General features: G+C 43.9%; 1 protein-coding gene across 4 annotated transcripts in view; it reads right to left on the bottom strand.

The window, feature by feature from the left end:
- Positions 1-20,404, bottom strand: part of kcnd1 (potassium voltage-gated channel, Shal-related subfamily, member 1) — a 39,630-nt gene that overhangs the window by 7,768 nt on the left and 11,458 nt on the right. For all 4 annotated transcript variants that reach the window (XM_042099384.1, XM_042099386.1, XM_042099387.1 and 1 more), the window contains 2 exons: positions 1,536-1,698; positions 837-920 (listed from right to left, as the gene is read on the bottom strand). In XM_042099384.1, coding sequence (XP_041955318.1) covers positions 837-920; positions 1,536-1,698 — 247 coding nt within the window. The remainder of the gene's footprint in view (positions 1-836; positions 921-1,535; positions 1,699-20,404) is intronic.

Below are 20,404 nucleotides of genomic sequence, written 5' to 3'. Positions count from 1 at the left end.
GGCTGGGCTACAATAACTTAGAAAAAAAAAAGTTTTATTCTGAAAAGTGAACACTTCAAAAGCCATGGCGCTCCTTCGGATTGGTCTAATTGAGCAGGCTCTGGTAATGAATTATTGATGACCGGCAATGTGACATTTGGCTATTTAAAGTTCCTTTCAGACAGCCACACTGTCAGAGAATATCCCTTTCGATCCTTCAATAAATTCTCTCTGGTTACAGTCAGAATTTCAAAAAATGCAATAAAAAAAGCCTTCATGGCGGAGTCAAACCACCTATTTATTAATGTAAAACATAAACAACAGAATCTCACAAGGAAACTGAAGGGAAGGAGAGGGTGTTGTCAGGCATGGGGTGAGGAGGCAAGACGCATGACTGTCTACTTCCCTCCCAGGTGCAGTAAAGCATAGGCATTCCTCCCAGCATACTACAGCTGGGAGCACACTTAACGACACCATCTCATCAGCCCGGGACTTCTGGGAAATGGACCAATGCCTCGTGGACCCCAGCTTCTATTCTCTCCTCTCAGCATAACAAAATGAAGTCTTTGAGCCGCCTGATCCCACTCACCTGACATGTGGGAGAAAGATCCAGAATGATTCTCCCAGAATGTACCTCTCATTTGCCTCACCAGAGACTCAGCTCACCTCCAAGCAGGACTCAGGACTCTATTTGTGCCTTTGCGTCCGAGCGTACATGCATTTAATGGTTGTTAATTCAAGTGCATGAAAGTGCATAGTTGGCGAAGTGTGTATGTTGAATGCCAACATCCCATGTGTTCAGAGAGCTCATTCCAGATATCCGTACTTTTATCAACAGTCATGTTATCTATTCCTACCTGCAACCCTCCGTCGTCTTTATACTGCAGAAATGCATTGGTGGTCCCTTTCTTTGCCAGGCGGATCCTGGCCATCCGCACTTTCTGAAAAATAGAGAAGAACACAGCTGAAATTACTGTGTCAGCACTTGTTCCACACATAACCCGAAATGCAGCACCCAGAGAATATAAACCCCCCTTTCACGACAGCCTTATTTCTCTTACTGCTCCAGAAGTAACCGTTGTCTCATAAAGAGATGATCCAGTCATTTGTGGCTAAGTAGCAAATGATAGCTCATCACAATGTTTATTCTCCTTAAATTACACTAAATCAAAGGAAGAGAAACATCTGTGGACATTATTACACAGTAAAATGGGGAGAGGCTGTGTCAGACAGGGCATAAATATGGTCGAGTCAAGACACAGAGGATGGATTGAAGAGACAGGAAAGAGGAAAGAGGAGAACACTCCCGAAAAATATGCATTATTAAAACTTTGACTATGTGAGGGAGAGGACGGACGAAAACCACATCCACTTTAGAGCTCCTGATGCCCTCTGCTCCCAGTGGAGCATCAAGGGTGGGAGTGGGAGAATGAGAGAGAGAGAGAGAGAGAGAGAGAGAGAGAGCACAAGAAGAAGAGAGAAGAATGAGAAAAACATAGCAAAAAAAAACAACAATAACAACAGAGGTGTTCCGCTCTCTCTGCTATCCATTGTACCTGCTGGGCTCGCATCTTGTCGGCCCGCTGGTTCTGATGGTAGATGCGACTGAAGTTGGACACGATGACCGGCACTGGCAGAGCGATCACCAGCACTCCGCTGAGAGAGCAGATGGAGCCAAAGATCTTCCCCGCAATGGTATTGGGCACCATGTCTCCATACCTGCAAACACAAACACAAACAATAATGCATACCATACCATCATGAAGATTTTTTACCACAGTGTCCAATAGGAGTGATATTATCACAGGTTCTTGCAGTCTGACCACTGAACTCATGATCATAACATAGTAGATGACGCTCCGATTTGTCAGTGTGTAATGGAGGAGCCAATTTGATACTGCAACTAAATTGCCACATAATTGGCAACACTAAATTTTAACTGATGATAGGAGTAGTCAACAATCGGTGACACACTGAAGCTACAAGCACTACTGAACCTATGACGTATATGTTGATGGAAAATTATAAGTAGGCTCTTAATATAATGCAAAACCATAAGTACAATCTCAATATAAGCTTCAAATAGTCCTAACCCTGTTACAGTTGTTATTGTTGCATTCTTTATGTCCAGGCAAATATCCTGTGTACATTCATCCATTTAATCTAAGCCACTCTAGAAATGCGTGTGTTGATTTGAAGGTCCACTCACATGAACCCAGCTCTATTTGGGTGCATTAGTGAGAGCACACTGGAGAGGGTTGTGTTGATGCCTGCATCCGCAGGAATTCAAAGCTCATCTTAGATGAGCTTTGAATGATAGATTTCAAACCATCTCCACATCTCATTAAGCAGTGCGCCTAATGGCTCCAATGGCAAAGAAATATTCACTCGAAAGCAATTAAACTATTACAGCCGTCTCTCAATCTCTCTGTCTCGGAGAAACTAATTTTATACGAGTGGGCAGGCACCCACCCTAACTTCACACACACACACACACACACACACACACACACACACACACACACACACACACACACACACACACACACACACACACTTACAGGGAAAAACACAATACATACACAGCATTTTGCTTCAGACCACCCACTCAAATACATATTCTGTCCCACCTTCTGTCTGTCTCTCAAAGAGGCAGCATTTCCAATGCTCCCCTGTATGTTATCGCCTGCTGGCTTGCGACAGACTAAGGCGGCCTTGCTCATTCACTAGCTAGTCAGTGTTTTGATTTGATTCATAAATCATGCAGCGAAGGCCGGGCGCGAGGCAAGCCGAGGCGAGGGAGAGGAAAAGCGAAGCCGCTCTCAAGCCAGGCAGGTGTAGCAGAACTGAAATTCCCCACATTCATCTTAGCCATGCAGACGAGAGAGGGGACGCCAGTTGGCCCCTGATTGGCAGTCATTCATCCTTGAGCCAATGTTCCAGAATGTTCCATCAGCCCAGGGAGCACAGCACTGCAACAGGACCTTCCATTTAGATTTACCATTATGCTTATTCATTTGGCAGATGTTTTCATTTAAAGTGACTTACAAGGGGGGCAGTACATAATTAAACTGCCCTGTGGACATTGGTGGTGACCTGATGTAATTTACTAGTCATCAAGTGCCAGAGTCTCATAATCAATGACATGAAAGGCAAGTGCAAAAATATACAATCTTTTTTTTTTTCTCCATAGATAATATATACAGTATATGTCATAACAAATGCAGATGTATCAAACCAAACAAACCTCAGTCATATACAAGAAATACAAGTATGACAGGGCTATGTTAAACCTTGTTGTGCTGCAGAAGCCATAGAAAGGCCAACTGGTCATGACAAACAGTGGGCAAACTAAGCCCATGGCATGAACCTAACTATGACTACCTGGGGGCTTTCCTGTCAGTGGTCTGGTTAAGCCAAGACAGTTCAAGGGCTATTTGCATTGATGCAACCTTTTGTGTTCAGCCTCTATAGAGGCCCCTACTGTATCGGTGGCCACTGCAGCCCTGTCAGCACTTGGAGACGCTGACAAACAATGTGGAGAGTGATGAAACAAACAGCAAAGCCACATTCAAATGCATACAGTACTTGGGTGTGCATTGCAGTGCATTGTGGTTGGCAGTAAAAAAAAAAACAAAAAAAAATAAAAACACTGCGTTTGTTTGTTTATTCAAACTGATTAGTATTGCAGACATCCATGGGTTTTATTTTAAAAATCGCATTTGAACACTGGAAGACACAATGGTGCTCTGCTGGTGATGGAAGGAAAGACAAAACATTGACTTTGTGATTTCCCTGACCACAGAAACTATGGAGTGAAAGATGTAAAAACAAATTAAAAACCAATATGGTGTCTAATAAAATAATAAGCACAAAGGCCCCACACAGATTTGATGAAGTGCATCAATTTGCATTCACTGATGGACTGACTCTATCTTGGGCAGCTCAGCAGTTGAGATCAGTGTGGGATAATTGCATGCGGAGACAAAGGAGCAGTACTCTACAGATGACGGGACGACAGCTAATGGCTCGTCAGCCAGACTGAGGACCTTTTTCAGAACCCCTCACATCTTTCTGGAAACGCACGCGATCACAGACGCATTTCCGGCAGCATGGAAAACGCCCCTCCTCAGAACACACGATGCAAAGCCGCAGTTGGGTGTGGCGGGCGCTTTTTTAATGGTGGCGCAGAGACGGAGTCTAGTCTGTGCGAAGTACAAACTGCTCCGTCACAACGGTGCTGTAAAATGGACCGTAGGAGGGGGGAGCAGAGGTGAGGCGAGCCTATGAGCAAAACAGTGGTGAGCCAGTTCAATGAAGCTCCATTAGAGCTACAAAAACAACATTGTTAACCACGAGAAGAGAATCCATGATCTTAAATGGGCTTATTCATTCTGTGATCCAGACTACAGATGGATAAAGTTGGAGATAATTAGGTAAAAACACTAAGCTCTGGTTCAGGCTCTGAGTTTTTAAAATCCTCCAGTTGTATAGTAAGACTCAATCAATTCTGGCAAGAGATGTCTATAGGGTTTTCCTCAGTGTAGAATAGAATTTACCTTAAGTGATAAATGTATGCGTGTGTGTGTGTGCATGTGCGTGTATGTGTGTGTTTGTGTGTGTGTGTGTGTGTGTGTGTGTGTGTGTGTGTGTGTGATGTAAACCCCTAGTTGTATTGCTGATGACCCACAGGAGTGCTTTGCAGAGTGTTGAGTTATTTGGATGTGAAATGTGAAAGACATTGTTAAGACACAACTTTTTTCGGCTTATGACCTTGTGAGCTTTTTTGGGCTTGTAAACAATATGGCAACCACCATAGGACATGGTGTGCCTCAAGGCACAAAAACAATTTAATGGACCAACGCAGTGTGCCTGCGGTCCAATCTGTACAGGCACTTTACCTGTCAAAACAAATGGCAGCTGTTAGGACCATTCATGGTCAAAAGTCATAGTATTGAAAGTGCATCTCGTTTAACAGACCATAGAGACACATTCATTCAGTTTGCCTGTAAAGTCACTTAGTAATTCTTAAAAGAAGCAAATACTTCACAGGCGCTGGAAACTCAAATCTGCAAGGCCGTGTCTTCAGTGGAGGGGGGCTGACAAAAAGGTTGTTTATCTAATTAGTTTAGTGTAGCAGTAGAGGGACAGGCCAGTCTACAGTGGGCCTGCTGTTAGAGTGTCAGGAGTGTGTGAGTGTGTGTGTGCGTGTGTGTGTGTCCCTCCCTCACATCTCGTGCCGTGCTTGGTGACCCTGTGAAGAGCCACTCTCCCCACTGTCCTCCTAGGAAGCTTTGCGTGCCGCACAGCTGTAATGAGAGGTTATCTACCATCTCCCTTTGACATTTTCTCACATCTACTTGGGTGAGTGGGATGGACAACAGCAGTGCCCAGTGCTTAGCTGAGACTGAACCTGCTTATGTAAGTGCTGAAACTCTACATGTGGTCAACATTTTTGTAATGGCCCCCATCCCATGGCTGTATGCATTCCTCTAATTCTTGCACCCCCTTGTGGTAGTTATGGAAAAGGCACTGTGTTCTTTACATTACTGTCATCACATGAAAGAACTCATGACAGTAAATACAGTGTTTGACAATGTGACAATGCGAAAACAGAGGAAAAAACATAACAGAGGAAAATAGATAAGGATGTGAGCATATAGAACCTCATGTAATGGCAGTCATTCTGCCACAAAAAGATAGTGACAGACTTGGGTAAGTTAACTTGTGGGTGAGTGGAGTCCTAGGGCTTTCTTTTGCTTGGGAAATGAGGCCTTAACACTCTTCTACCAGGAGGCTTACCACAGTCTTCGAGTCAATTCATAGGTTTGTCACTAAACCATACGCTTGGAATAGCCCCAGGACTAAGGTAAAGACTGGACTAATGCACACAGAGTTTAGTCACCTTCGAGGGCTACCAGCCTGCCTGAGAGCCATTACTACAGTATGGTAACTATCATTGTTATTAATATGTTTCCATCATCACTGTCACTGGATTGCAGTGCAATTAAGATGAAAAAAAACATTAAATGTTTGTGATCATCCTCACTGCGATCCCTCACGCCACCATGCACACCAAATAAAACTCCCCTGGCAAGGCTGCTTGTTCCTGTCATACTACACTAGCAGGTGTGCTTCTGCCACCTCTGTCTACCTTTGAAGTGCCACTCTCTAAGAAATGCCTGCTGGCCTTGCCACTGATCAGCCTGTGCTAGTCAAACTACGCTCTTAAGAAGCACACATACAGTATAACAAGGAGCTCTGAATCAGCAGCCTGTATGATGTCAGAATAGTCTTTTATTGTTCTGTTTCGTGCTCTCACCCTCAATCTTTTTTCTTTCTTACTTTCTCTCTTTCTATTTCTCATTTTTTCAATATTCCCTTAGGGACATTATATTCCCTGGACCAATCTACATCAACTCAAGAGCCTAATCTTGTTCCGCATTGGAAGACATCCACATTATCGAAAAGAAGGACTCTACAGATGGCCCAGGGCAGCAAGATAAGCAAGCCAGCGGATATGGGGCTTGCACAATGACAGTCATTATCGCAATCTCTTCTTTTTTCCATGCCGCGCACGCATCTCATGTTAATTAACATCAGATTAGAAAAAAGAGCAAGAAGCCACTGAAGGGAGAAGAAATTACATGTTATGTAAGGAATCGAAACATTGCATGCACATACATACCATATGCAAGTACAACAGCTATTTCCCTTTGGATGTGCAGAAAGAAGTAGCCATAGGAGCACAGCTAACAGGGAGATCAGGGTACATGGTTGTCCCCGAGTCTTACAAACAAAGCAGGATAAACGCAGATGTACAAACATACCTTTGTTTTACATTCATTCTTCCGTATCAGAGAGCATTAGTCCCGAGAACATACTATCCCTTTAATTTTCCCATAATAGAAAGCCTTAGACAGATATCCCTGGAGGTGCAAGAGGCAGCCTGGCCTAGATGTTGGTCCGGAAAGGGGTCAAGGAGGTTTGTCAGAAGTTCATGGTGAAGATCGAGTGGAAGATGGAGAGCGAACAGAGAAATGAGACAAAGCAGTAAACTCCCGTTCTTAAAAGTTGCTGATGTGGAGTTTCTGCACCACACACAAACACAGCATACAAACACACACACACACACACACACACACACACACACACACACACACACACACACACACACACACACACACACACACACACACACACACTCACACACACACACCCACACACACACACACCCTTTCTCTCTCTCTCTCTCTCTCTCTCTGAGACTATAAAAAGAGCAAAAGAGCACACTTTAGAATCAAAACATGCAAAATATAATACAATAGCACAAAAGTCTCTATCTGAGTGATATACATGCATGTATCTCATAAGCAATTCAGGACCTAATGGATGTATTTGTTATGCCCATGCATGTATCCCATAAGCAATTCAGGACCTAATGGATGTCTAATGGCATGTGTCTGTGAGTTTTGTGTCCTTGTGACAGGATGTTTTAGGTCTCCTTGAGGCTTCAGAATGAAGGGTTAACCTGCATTCTTTCTTTCATTTTCTCTCTCTCCCTCCTCCTCCCACCCCTCTCTGTCTCCCCCTCTCTTCTTCCTTCTTTCTCTCTCTCTCTCTCTCTCTCTCTCTCTCTCTCTCTCTCTCTCTCTCCATCTCTCTGAGTGAAAGCTGAGAGCACTTGTGGGAGACGCAGTGGAAAATGCTGCTTTATGGATTTCTGAGCGTTGCTGCTATTTCAGCTCCCATGGAGAATGATCAGTGAGCATCTCTCTTCCCATCAGAGAGCCTCTTTCTCAAGCCTCTTTTTCTTTTTAACACTCAAACTGTCCCCTGTCCCCATCTCACTTCATATATACACTCACACACACACACACACACACACACACACACACACACACACACACTGTATATCCGTGTGGATACTGACTGCAAGCGTACACATTTTCGGTTTATTTATTTTCTGTATCAGATATGAATGTTTCTGCCCTAGAGAGCATCTAATGCTGGGCAAGATCCAGTCATCCATCATACATGACAGCATTGCCCCAACAGTACACTACACTACTCTAACACTGCTTCGGTACATCACACACGACAGTAAAGTCTTCTCCAAACACTACACTTCTCTAATGCGGCTTCAGTACATCTGTAGGTTGTAACAACAGACACACCGAGGGGGAAAAAATGAAAAACCAACAGCAATCTTGTCATATTTGTTCCAAGTTCCATGATGCAGATTGACATTTTGGGTAATCTAAGTGTGATTAAGGGTGACAGCTGCAATAAGGCGCTTGACACACACACACACACACACACACACACACACAAAACACACAAACACACACACACTCACTCTCCCTCTCGTAGGTGACAGGTTAGCTGGCATCACCACACTGGCACTTAACACGCCGAGTATCGTATTATAAAAGTCAATCTCGACAATCAGCCCATTCGTGATTTAATTGCGGCTGGTATTTACTGATTTAATAACGGCCGACTGTCGGGCGTCCAGAAATGAAATGAAGCAAGAGCAGTTGTTCATCGCGGCTGCTGGGCACACCTGCTCACTCAGTGGAACATCATGCGGCAGGACAAGTTATTATGCAGGGCTACACGCAACGGATGACTTCAGAAACACAACTGAAGTGGGAGGTGGGAAGTGTTGACACAGTGCAAACAGAGGAATGTTATGTCTCTGAAGTGCCTGCAGTGGCCCAAAATAAGACAATGTACCATAGTGTAAGCATATAGTGACTCTGGGAGCTGCGTTTGTGACTTTAATTAGATTACGATTAATTTGGCTCTGACTTTTAATGACGTAAACTCCATAGGCTCCAGGGCAGTTGTCCTATCATGGACAAAGCTGGGCGATGGAGTCTTGGCTATAGTGATTTATCACATCCTGCACAGTGGCTGGGAATCGGGGTGATTATGCCCTGGAATCTCACATCACCTTGGCGATTTATGACTTTGTCCCTCTGTTCAACTTGAATCGCGGACGGCAGCCAAGAATGCATTCTGATAGGCACATTTGAGGCACATTTACAAAACGGAAAAAAGACAAAGGGTAATTGGTCCATTGTGTCCACAGTGAAAAAGAATGTCTTTTGAAGCCATTCAGAACTGGTACTGTGAAATGTCAACATAAAAATAGAGAGGGGGAGAGAGAGAGAGAAAGAGAGAGTGAGAGAGAGGAGAATGAGAAGAGGGCAGTCAAACAGAATCGGGTGGAGGGCGTTCGATCAATGAAGTGGACGTGTGTGTTAGAGGAGCCTGCAAGGAGGAAGGCTGCTGTGGAGATGGAGGTGTCAGATGTTAGAGAGGGAGAGAATGAGAGAAGGGAAGAGAGAGAGAGAGAGAGAGAGAGAATAAGAAAACAGAAGAAGCAGGAAAGCAGGAGACAACTGAACAGAGAGATAAGGGTGCACCTAATGTAGGGGAGAAACGAAGAGAGGGAGAGAGAGAGAGAGAGAGAGAGAGAGAGATAGGGCATGTCCCCTGCAGATAACCTCCTTATTTACGGCCCCCAGTACCCAACCATCACAGGGCCCAGAGCAGCTCTGCTCAGCTTATTGGCCTGACTTTGCACTAGTATTTTATTGACTGTCTATGCACAATTTCAACCAAATTTTGCTGCTCTTATTTTTTCATTATTATATGTGCCCTCTTATTTACTTATTTACTTACTTTTTTGTTTACTTGAATGGTATGTTTGTCTGTGGACTTAAAATTGGTAAAATATGTCTTGTCTTCACCGTGGGATAGTGAGAAACGTAATTTCGATCTCTTTGTATGTCTGGAACATGTGAAGAAATTGACAATAAAGCTGACTTTGACTTTGATCACGGAGACCTCGCCTCCCAAGCTTGCCCCGCACCAGACCGCACCAAGTAGGATACCCTCGGACCCTGTACTGCTGATTCACACTGGACAGTAAACTGGCCGATCACTCACTCTCCTAGTTAACTAATTAGTGTCTGTGCCTGTGTGTGATAAAGACAGAGGGAGTAGAATGAGTGAAAAACTGAGAGAGATAGAGAGAGAGGCTGAAATACTTCAGTATACTACACCTTAACAGCAAGTGATGCTGCATGTTCTTAGTGTAAATCCTATTCTCCAAGACATCTAATGTTGTTTTTTATCTTCTTCCTTTCTAACTGGGTTGTGGCCAATCAAAATACTTTTTTGTCCTTTGTATGAAAGAGACCGGCCTTCAAGCTTTCTGAGAACATAAGTCGGCATTAAATCACTACATTCCAAATGTAATGAATAGAAATAGATCACACGTCTCTGGTAAATGTTAAAATATGAAAATGTATTCAAAGGAGAGGGGGAGAGGATTAGAGAGACTGGAAACATAGCTGTTGACCTTCCTTTCAGTTACAAAGGAATGTGAGGGCTGAATTTACCAGCGAAAAACAACACGAGAAACATAAACAGCAAGCCCTTTTATGCAACAAGGCAGAAGAGGTGGGTGGCGGCTCTCTGAAGTCTCTGATTGCCTCACTCACTAATTTGCAATATTGGCGCCACATGAGAACACAAATGAATTCAAAGCCTGGGCTGTATTAGTTAAAGCAACACCATGGAAAAATGTATATGTTTCCCTCTTGGCATCAATATTCAATGGCATTTAGTTCTAAGACAGTGCCCAGTTTGTCAAAAACCGACTAAATGGGTTGTTATCTTACCCAATCAACAACGCTACATAGTGCAATATCAAGCATTCCAGACATACACTGGCAATGTTAAAGGCTTTATTCTCGGTACTATAAGTCACTGTAGCATTTTAGCTGTTTTATTTTAAGGTAAAAGAATTGTATTTTGTTGCTTTAAGTGTGACTTTGGAGAGTGTGTTTGTGTGCGTGTGTGCACATGCATGTGTGTGTGTATGTGCGTGTGTGTGTGCGTGTGTTGTGTTAAGGGGATGGATGGAGAGTAAAAACAGCCAGAAGGATATTCATTTAAATGAATTGGTCATTTCTTGCCTGGGGGGGGTAGAGCAGCATGGGGCAGCGCGGTCCTCTTGTGTGAAAAGCCGTTGTTCACATTCAATTAGCCAGCCATGCAGCACCCGGAGCACTGAGGCGAGGAAGAATGTGACGGAGGAGGGTTCAAAGGTCACCCCAATCGCCCTGAGAGCTATATATATATATATATATATATATATATCACAGCTATCCTCTCAGCAATCTAACCCTGGAGGCACGAACAGACGCCCACCTGCAGTGTCTATGGGAATGCACTGGTGCAGAGGCCAGTGGTTGAACAGGACATACGCCGCGTTAAACTTGCCAGTGAAGAACGATGCCTCAGACTTGATTGATGGTGAGGGAGCTATAGTGAGTGTATGGACGGCTTGAATGATGGTGGGGAGGATTGAGCTTCTCCAGTCTGTCGCTCGCAAACAGTGGAGGAAAAGAGGAAGGCTGGGTACTCATCTCAACAGGAGGGTTCACAGATCAGTTCACACGCACGCACGCACACACACACACACACACACACACACACACACACACACACACACACACACACACACACATATTCACATACAAATATACAGAGAGTTCCAGAAGGCTCATCTGTCCACCGCCCCCTGAAAGGCCATCTGTGACGCACGTCTACAAATCTTCACTCCAGTTTGGAAAAAAATTATTTGGCTACTGTACATTGCACGAGAACCCTTATCAGTCTTCGCATGAAGTAGGATTCAGTTAAAACATCCTCACATTTCTCTCATATATCACAATGCAAAGTTCAAAGAAGATATGGAAAGCTCAAGAGCCTGGGCCTGATTCAGTATAAGCTCGGTATATTGTACAGTATCACTGCAAAAGATATAACAGTCAGAGCCAGATATGAAACTGTTCAGCTCAATGAGATGAAAACGATATGTACAGCTGATCTGCACAATCCGCAAGTCATAAGTGATGCTCTGTACGGCTCCGATAAAGCCCTCTGACACTGGCTTTACATATTAATATGATCGATGGGGAGGGATTGTCTAAATCCCATTTATTACAATATGAGGAGGTGCAGATTTAAAATGGAACTGTTATCAGATGGACAGGGAAAGGAAACTGTTTTATTCATACAGCAAAGTTTGGTAGAGGGATAAAGGAGCAAGAAAAGGACATATGAAGGGTTCAGGTGCAAAGGCCTCTAAATGCCACCTACGTCAAAAATTAGATAAAGATGGTGAGTGGATGCTCTCCACACATAGTATACGTTAGTCAAATAATTTAACTTCAAAACCCACTAAATACCACTCTCTTCCTGGTCTGAAATATCGATTTATAGGCAAAAACCTATAGGAGCCTGATTTTAAATGCTCATTTAAAAGAAACGTGGTCAGACGGATTTAGAGGGTTTTGCATCTGAACTCTTCATATAGGAAAAGGTAATGAGCAAAAAAAAAAAGGTCAGACAGACAAGAGCCTTAACCTGCCTGTTGTTGTTTTTCTCTCTCTCTTTCTTTTCCTTTTTTAAATCCAGGAAGTGGTAGTGCTGCTCATCATCAGCATGTACAACATTACCTCGTCTAGCCTCCATTTGCAGCATGTCAGTGTCTATATCCAGCATCCTGACGAGGAGCCATCGCTGTTAGAGGTCATCCTCATGGTATTCTCATGGCACTCTCCATGGTGGAGAGACAGAGAGAAGAATCATACAATGAGCAGAGCTAAAAATATCCCCCCAGCAATGCCACGGCATATAGAAAGCTCCAGTAGAATAACAAGAGGAGTAAAGGATGTTTGCCAGTTTGAGGGAGATGGTGCTTGGCCCTCGCTCGCCTCGCAGCATCTGTTCATCAGATGTTAACAGTTCATCAGGGACTAAGGGACCAGCACTGGCTGCAAGCGGTTCCAAATTAGCAACAATTAGCAAATCCGTAAATCCCATGTAAACATCAGCGTGAGGTGGTGCTGATATATGGACACAACTGATTGTGGGCCGACGGAATCTTGATATGGAGGGATTGATCCTATTGATTTTGCAAGACCGTCAATACGCACACATGGGACTTGAAATACATTCACAGTTGTCAGTCTTCAAAGTGTCAGTGAAAGAAAGAAAGGGTGTGACATTATAATAGTTAGTATTTTTGTTGCTGTCACCCCACATGTAAATCACTTCTCACTCAGAGACCAAATACACTAGCAATATCTCACAACTTGAATGAATTGAATTTGTTTTTGTCATTGCTGTTGAACAACTGCCTCCACCTTATTATGGCAAATATGATTTCTGTCCTGCAGAGCGGTAATCATAAATAATGGATGGTGGAGAGCAGGACGCGGTTGTACCATGTTTGTATGGCTTTTAGCCTTGCCCTTCAAGGTAGCCCCGCTCGAAGAGGAAAATGCAACCCAAGCCGACTGTATCCACTTGGCCTGAAGCCCAGCACCAGGCACCAGAAAAGCCTCACCCTCGCTGACAGTCCGAACCAACGAGCTATTTAGGATGAAGGTCAATTTACATATGTTACAGGCAACACGGAAGGTGTGTGTGTGCAGGTGTGTGTGTCTTAGTGTGGGTGTGATGCAAGCTGTTTACCTAATGTATCAATTGCGTCCAATTTGCCTAAAGGCTTGAAACAGGGGCCGGCATGTGCTGTTGGAATGTGTTTTAGTTTTGGCGTGCTTTAGCCAGACAGAGAGAGAGAGGACCCAAAGTCAAACGACTGTGAGCGGACTACTTGCGTATTCCCGAGGCCATGGAGATACAGCGCTGGGGGCTTGCCGTCTCTGTTGCGCGGCAAGAGCCAGATGAAGGCTGAGCCGTGCCGAGATGCTGTGACACCTCCCACTCCAGCATCCCATTACTATGGAGATTTTCTGCATCTCTCCTCCGGTATCTCATGCCATCCGCTCACTCGCTCTCTATTTCGGTCTTTTTTTATCTCTTTTGAGCATATTCTCTTTCATATTCTTTTACGTTTCTTTTCCCCTTGCTGTTTGCCTCTGATTTCCATTATCTTTCTCTCTCTCTCCATCCCTCCTCTTGTTGTCTATCTGTTTCCTATACTTCTCTCTCTCTCTCTCTCTCTCTCTCTGTCTCTCTTCCTATCCCTTCTATAGTGAAAGGCCCAACCCTTCAGCCTCTGTTTAATGCCATTACAGCTCTCCCTTTTTCCACTCTGCTTGTGGGAGATGTCCTCTCTGCAGGCTCACTCTCTCACTCTCTCCCTCTCTCTCCCTCTCTCTCTCTCTCTGTCTCTCTCTCTCTCTCCTTCCTCCAGACCTCCTGCTCTTTCTCTGCATCCCCTGACCTCTGCCTGTCGATAAAAGACAGCTAAACGGCAGGATGGGAATGAACACTGAAGTCATTATCTGAGTGTGGTATCGAGCCAGGAAGCCACTGCACAGCCAAGGGAGGACAAACACCATGGAGATGGGAGGGAATGAGATGAGAAGGAGAGAGAGAGAGGAGAGAAAGAGGGTGTGAGAGAAGAGAGAAAGAGAAAGGGGGGGGTGCTGTGAAGGAGAAATGGAGGAAAACTAGATACTACCATAATGGGTATGGCTGGTGATAACCAGGGCTAAGGTGAAAGGCTAGTAATAATAAGGATAGGGGCATAAGTGCTAGACTGTCAGCTAGCCAGAAGTGAGTGGATGAGGTGAAACAAGGACACAAAAGTGTGCGTGTTTGTGTGTGTGTGAAAGTTACTGTGTGTGTGTAAAAGTTACTGTGTGTGCAGGTGACATAAATGTGTATGAGTGTGTGTGTCTTTGTTATCTGATGTGTGTGTGTCTATGTGACATGTGTCTGTGTGATGCATATATACGTGTGTGAGTATACGTGTGCAGGTGTGTGTGTGTGTGTGTGTGTGTGTGTGTGTGTCCTTGCACTTGTACAAGTGTGACAGGGGATGCAGAGAAAGGACAGGCAGGTCACTACAACCAGCAGGGGTGTGTGCAGAGCAGACTGACACTCGGGAGGACACTAAAGCAAGCACACGCGCACACACACACACACACACACACACACACACACACACACACACACACACTCACACACACACTGCCAGAAGAGTCACAGAGCCGGGAGAGGACAGCAGCCGAGGAGCCGAGACAGAGGGCACCACGCCGAAACCATAAGCAAGAGCTGAAACGCCACAACCGGCTGTGCCCTCACCACCCTCTGGGCTAAAAGCCTCAGGTCGATGCCCACTGCTGCTATAGAGCGACAGGGAGAGGGGGAGAGAGAGACAGAGAGAGGGAGGGCAGGAGGATAGCAAAAGAGAGAGAGCACAAGGAACAGCAAGGAGAGGGTAGCAATGAGAGGAAGAGTGAAGGGGAGAGATAGAGAGAGACTGTAGAGGAGAGGAAAGCACAAGAGAGAATTGGATAGAACTTGCTATTTTTGGGGACAGAGTTCCAAGGAGGTTCGAATGTTCTGGAGACTCAAAAGAACCTGCACACAACAGGAGAATTGGGGTTTGTGAACAAGGGAGGGCTCTGGTTTGCAGTTAGGGGGGGGCAACACTTTGCTGCTTAAGAAGCCCTTATGTCAAAGCATAAAACACACGTGCATGTGTGTCATACATCACAAGGCACATCAGAGCAGCTGCAAGCACTCTTACATGCATTTTGCCATCTCATCAGCACTTGTTCATTGAATGAATAAGAATATGCTTTACTGATAAAACAATGCCTACCATACCCATAATGACTTGATTTTTTTTTTCTTATTTCGGCTATTTCCCTGGCACACATAGGCTTATGTTACTGCAGTGGCCATTATTAGCAGGTGCCTACTTTGAGAGGGAGAGAGGGAGAGCGAAAGAAAGCAGCAGAAGAGAGAGAGATGGGTTAATATGGTGCGGTGAAAATAGAATGGATTAGTCACTAGTGGTTTTGCACAGAGTAAGATGAAGATGATATCCTCATTTGTGATGACTTAGCCAGAGAGGAAAGGGGAGAGCTCTAAGATCTTCATCAACTAGATCTAATGAATTATATGAATCCAAACTGATCTGAAACAGTTTCAAACGGAGACCGTTGTTTTTGTCTCTCGGTGTCTTTTTATAGCACTTCAGCTTGCTGAGGACAGGACAGGGTGAACTACAAGGCACACTTTTCTTAAAATAATCATAAGGAACAGCATTTACTGGGACGCACGCACATACACTGTAAATACATGAAAGTGTGGCCAACTCAGCTCTCCTTTCTCGCAGATTTACAACAGCAAAAAGCTTGGGTCATTAAATTCTGCTGCCATGTGACAGCAGTAATGCACCCACTGTATGGATTTTATGTTAGCATTACCATTAGCCTGAGACACTATATTCATTACGGCTACACTACGTAACGTTGCTTACCACCAGTTCTCATGATTTGCCCCTCGGGTGGAAGTGGGTGACTTATTGGGGAGGACTGAAACTAAAACAAGTCCCCTGCTAGAGTCCCAGTGTTGCACGGCGCTGCTGTCACCTCTGGAGTTGTCTGTTTATTCTCTAAAACCAAACTGAAATATACTCTTTGGGGCCTGAGGGCACAGAAGGCGAAGAAAGAAGAGAAAAATATATGGAAAACAAGAAAGAACAAACAAAGTCAGAAATCAAGATCGAAGCGAGCAACCCTTCCCTTCCCCTTGTTCAGGCCATGATGGAATTCCCAGGCCTCACTGCCACTGGGTTAAACCGCAGGCATTGCATCTTGACTAAGTGCATGCGTACTGTGCTTTGCTGTGCGTATGATCTATACCATGCTACCGAATTGACTCCTACGTCTGTCTCAGCTAAACAACAGCGGCGAACGCCCCTGCGCATGATGTATGGGCAGCAGCAGCGCGCGTCAGCTGCCTCAAATGCCTTTTATTTCACTCGGCGGGAGGCTATTTCAGGGTTTAAATATAGCCACATGCACGCATACCTGTATGGTGAGCTAATGCCGCTATCGTCTGTCTATATCAGCGGAAGGGGTATTTACAAATGCCGATGCAATGAGCGCAAGTTATCCTGAAGATGCACTCTCTCAAACCCATCAGATGGAGGACGCTTGGTGTGGTTGGACAGTGAAATGGTCGGTATGGCTGTCAAATAGCCCATACTCTGGCAAGGCACTTTGCTGGCTCTGCTGTGAGTGTGTTTTAATCAGCACCAGGGCATTGTGGGAAATATATATATATATATATATATATATATATATATATATATATATATATATATATATATATATATATATAGAGAGAGAGAGAGAGAGAGAGAGAGAGAGAGAGAGAGAGAGCTGGATGCTCATGCATGTGTACTTGATGGAGGGAAAAAAGAGGTTGGGGTGGGGGTCCTAAGGATCTTGTTGGCCTGCATGATTGAAGATGGAAATTACTTTATATTTTATTCATGAAATGCAATCTGTTCTCATTTTGTCTCACTTTATTTATTTATCATAGCCTTTTAGGTAGGTAAGGTAAGATTGATAAGGTGATGTGTTCAAGTTGAGGACAGTAGAGTGTTACGGGGGAATTGGATAACTTTAAATGAGGTGATTGTAGCTCATAATGAAATTAGTCAATGGCCAAAGGGGGTGTAGGGTTGTGGTGGCATGCATTTGTGTCAAAGACTCACAGATTTTGGACATTAGCCGTACTATGAATGGTCTGACTCTGATATGAAATACTCTAAGCCTGCCTTGAAAGAGATATGTAAGAATTGCTCAGCATTACTTGATTGATGTTGAAATAAGGGCTGGAATATTGCCGGGGAAAGCAATTTAATGTGTAGACTGTGTCCTGTTAGAGTCAAGAACTGTCAGAGGGGGTGAAGATAATTTTCTCTCAAAAGGGGGTTTAAGATTCAATCAAGTTTTCTCATTAAGGCAAATTTATTCTTCGGCAATAAATGAAATTGCAGTAAATTTAATTGTCTGAAAAATGATGTCTTTATTGAAGAAATTGCTAGCTTCTATAATGAGAAGATCAGTAGGAATGAGGAGAGAGATATGATGGAAAGATATGTCAAGACAGAGTAGCACTTAATGATAATAAGATATAACACATACAAATAAATAACACTTAGAGCAAATTAAATGAGGAGTGAAAGGTCGTTTACATGATGTGCAGTGTGAATTACTGTGCACCCCTGCCCCACAATATGACACACGTATAAAATTCTACAGTAGTACCCTCTACTTCCATATCTCCTGCCCAGAGTTGGCCACATTTTCCAGTAAAACGCTATAAAATATATGTGTTTGGGACATGGATCCAGTGTCATGCCGAGAACAAACAGTCTCACGACTCTTCATAAAGCCTGTGTAATATTTTGCAATTACTTATTGATGGGCTGTGCATCAAATTTTCAGGAGAGGGGATTGGGATTTCATGTTCCTCTTCCAGTTCTTGATAGTCAATTGTTTACACCACCTGCCCCCTTTGTCCCTCGGCAATCACAGTAAAATATTCCACCAGCAGCTCAGCAGCACTCTCCAGCTCAGTCTATGAACACAGCTTTGCACCTCAGCGCACCGGTCTGTTGTATTTTCACTAGGATTTTGAAAACACTGCAATGTGGAAAGATTAAATAATTGAACGTTGTTAGGGGAGAGGGGGTCATTTAATTACCTTATTATTATCACAGATATAGATTCAAACTGTTGCTAGGATGCATAGTAAGCCAGATGCTCTCATCTATTTCTGAAGGCTGTATGTGTATCTTTTCATTTTATCATTCTACAGTATGTTCTATGGTTGGAGTCCTGTGTAAGATAACTAATAGCTTGCTTAACGAACACACACTTATAAAAGAGTGGGCTTCGAGCGCCAATACTGTATGTCATAAACTGGAAAAAGCCCTCATCGCCAGCTTGCACATAAATCAGAAGGGTACAGTCTGGACACTGTGTTGGAGTATTGAGCACTCAGTATTTCTCCTGCCTGCATGCTACACTGCCCCCCCCTACACATCCCACACCCCTCCACCACCACACCCACCCACTCCCTCCCTCTTCAGTGCTTCAGTGTTTATGCTTCAGTGGTTTGAATTAAACTGCTATCACTGCCGAGGCCCATCCAGGCTAGCTGTCCCTTTTGTGTAGCGGCAGGAAATGGAGGTGGCGCAACAACCAAGCCATCTTGAATGATTATTGCCAGAAATTACAGCAGCTGTACATAAAATGCTCCTGCATATTGTACATTAGGATGGTAATGACCGAAAATCAGGAGCATGCCACAAATGACCATGTACTGCTGCTTGTAGAGGAATATCCTGAACCTGCTAAATACTTGGATAATTAGAGGGTAAACATAAATTTGCAATATGTATGTTTTTTTTTATTTACTTTTTCAAAAAACAACCTTCTCTATTCCTGACGTGAGGACACTGATTCTGCTCATCAACCTGGGTGAATTCCTGAAAGGCCAATATATTTAACACACTCTGTTTAAATGTGTCTCCCTCTCTCGAAACAGACTGCATCTATTCCCCTGGCAGGGTGTGTGTCAGGCCAAAGGAGTGAAAACTCATGAAAAAAGAGCCATTTCCTCTTGAAAGTAAAGTTTAACATTTTTCTTTTCTAGGTTTTTCCTCCAGAGCTCCAAAACACTGCATGAATTATGATGGTAAAACTCCTTCATCAAATAGAGTTGAAGCATAGACATTGCTTGGTTGGTCACTGGCCCAACGAATGAGGTCTCTACTCTGTTACTGTATCGTACAATGAACTGCAACTCCAGAGAATAAAAATGTCAATAGACAAGAAAATACGTCACCTATTACTTAATCCAGGCGCAATTCCCTAGCCTTTCGAATGACAATCTTGTTGTGCAGTAGTGATCAGCTAGATTCTATATCCCATGGGGTCCTGGAGTGGACATAACCTCTAAAATTAGAGGGTCTGCATCATATTCTGTTTCTTCCGTTTTCAAAGTGACATTGAGTTGCTTTTCCCTCCAGAAACAGACCCGTTTTTGTCGGGCCATAAATCACAGGAACAATGCCGTTTCCAGGAAGAGCGAGAGGCACGGTGTGGGCTGGACGGTCCGATCAGTGATCTCTCAATAAATCACCCATTTTTCTTTTCTTTTTTTTTTCTGACCCATTCTAAGGCAGGAAGAATTGTGACATGTGGTGGATATAAGAGAAGAGCCATAAATGAAATATCACTGTCACTAGACACAGTGAAGATGGCAGCTGATGTTCATCTCTGTGGCTAAAAAACCTCACCGAACACTTCCCGGGCGTACAAAAACAACAAAAAACCCACATCAGGACACGCTAAGAGTACTTAAGGAAAAAAAAATAACAAAACAAAACAAAGTGGCGAAGGTAGAGGTAATATACAGTACATCAACAGGGGCATTTCTTTGCCGATAAAGCTCTCCTACTGTGAGTCTGTAAGACAAAAGCATTTGAAAAAAACTCTCTCTCTTCTCCTCTGCGGTGGAGAGTGTCAGTGGGTGGTAGTGGAGGAGACTCGAG

Source organism: Alosa sapidissima, chromosome 7, assembly GCF_018492685.1.
Source record: "Alosa sapidissima isolate fAloSap1 chromosome 7, fAloSap1.pri, whole genome shotgun sequence".
Taxonomy (NCBI): domain Eukaryota; kingdom Metazoa; phylum Chordata; class Actinopteri; order Clupeiformes; family Clupeidae; genus Alosa; species Alosa sapidissima.
This window is presented reverse-complemented; position numbering and strand designations above follow the sequence as displayed.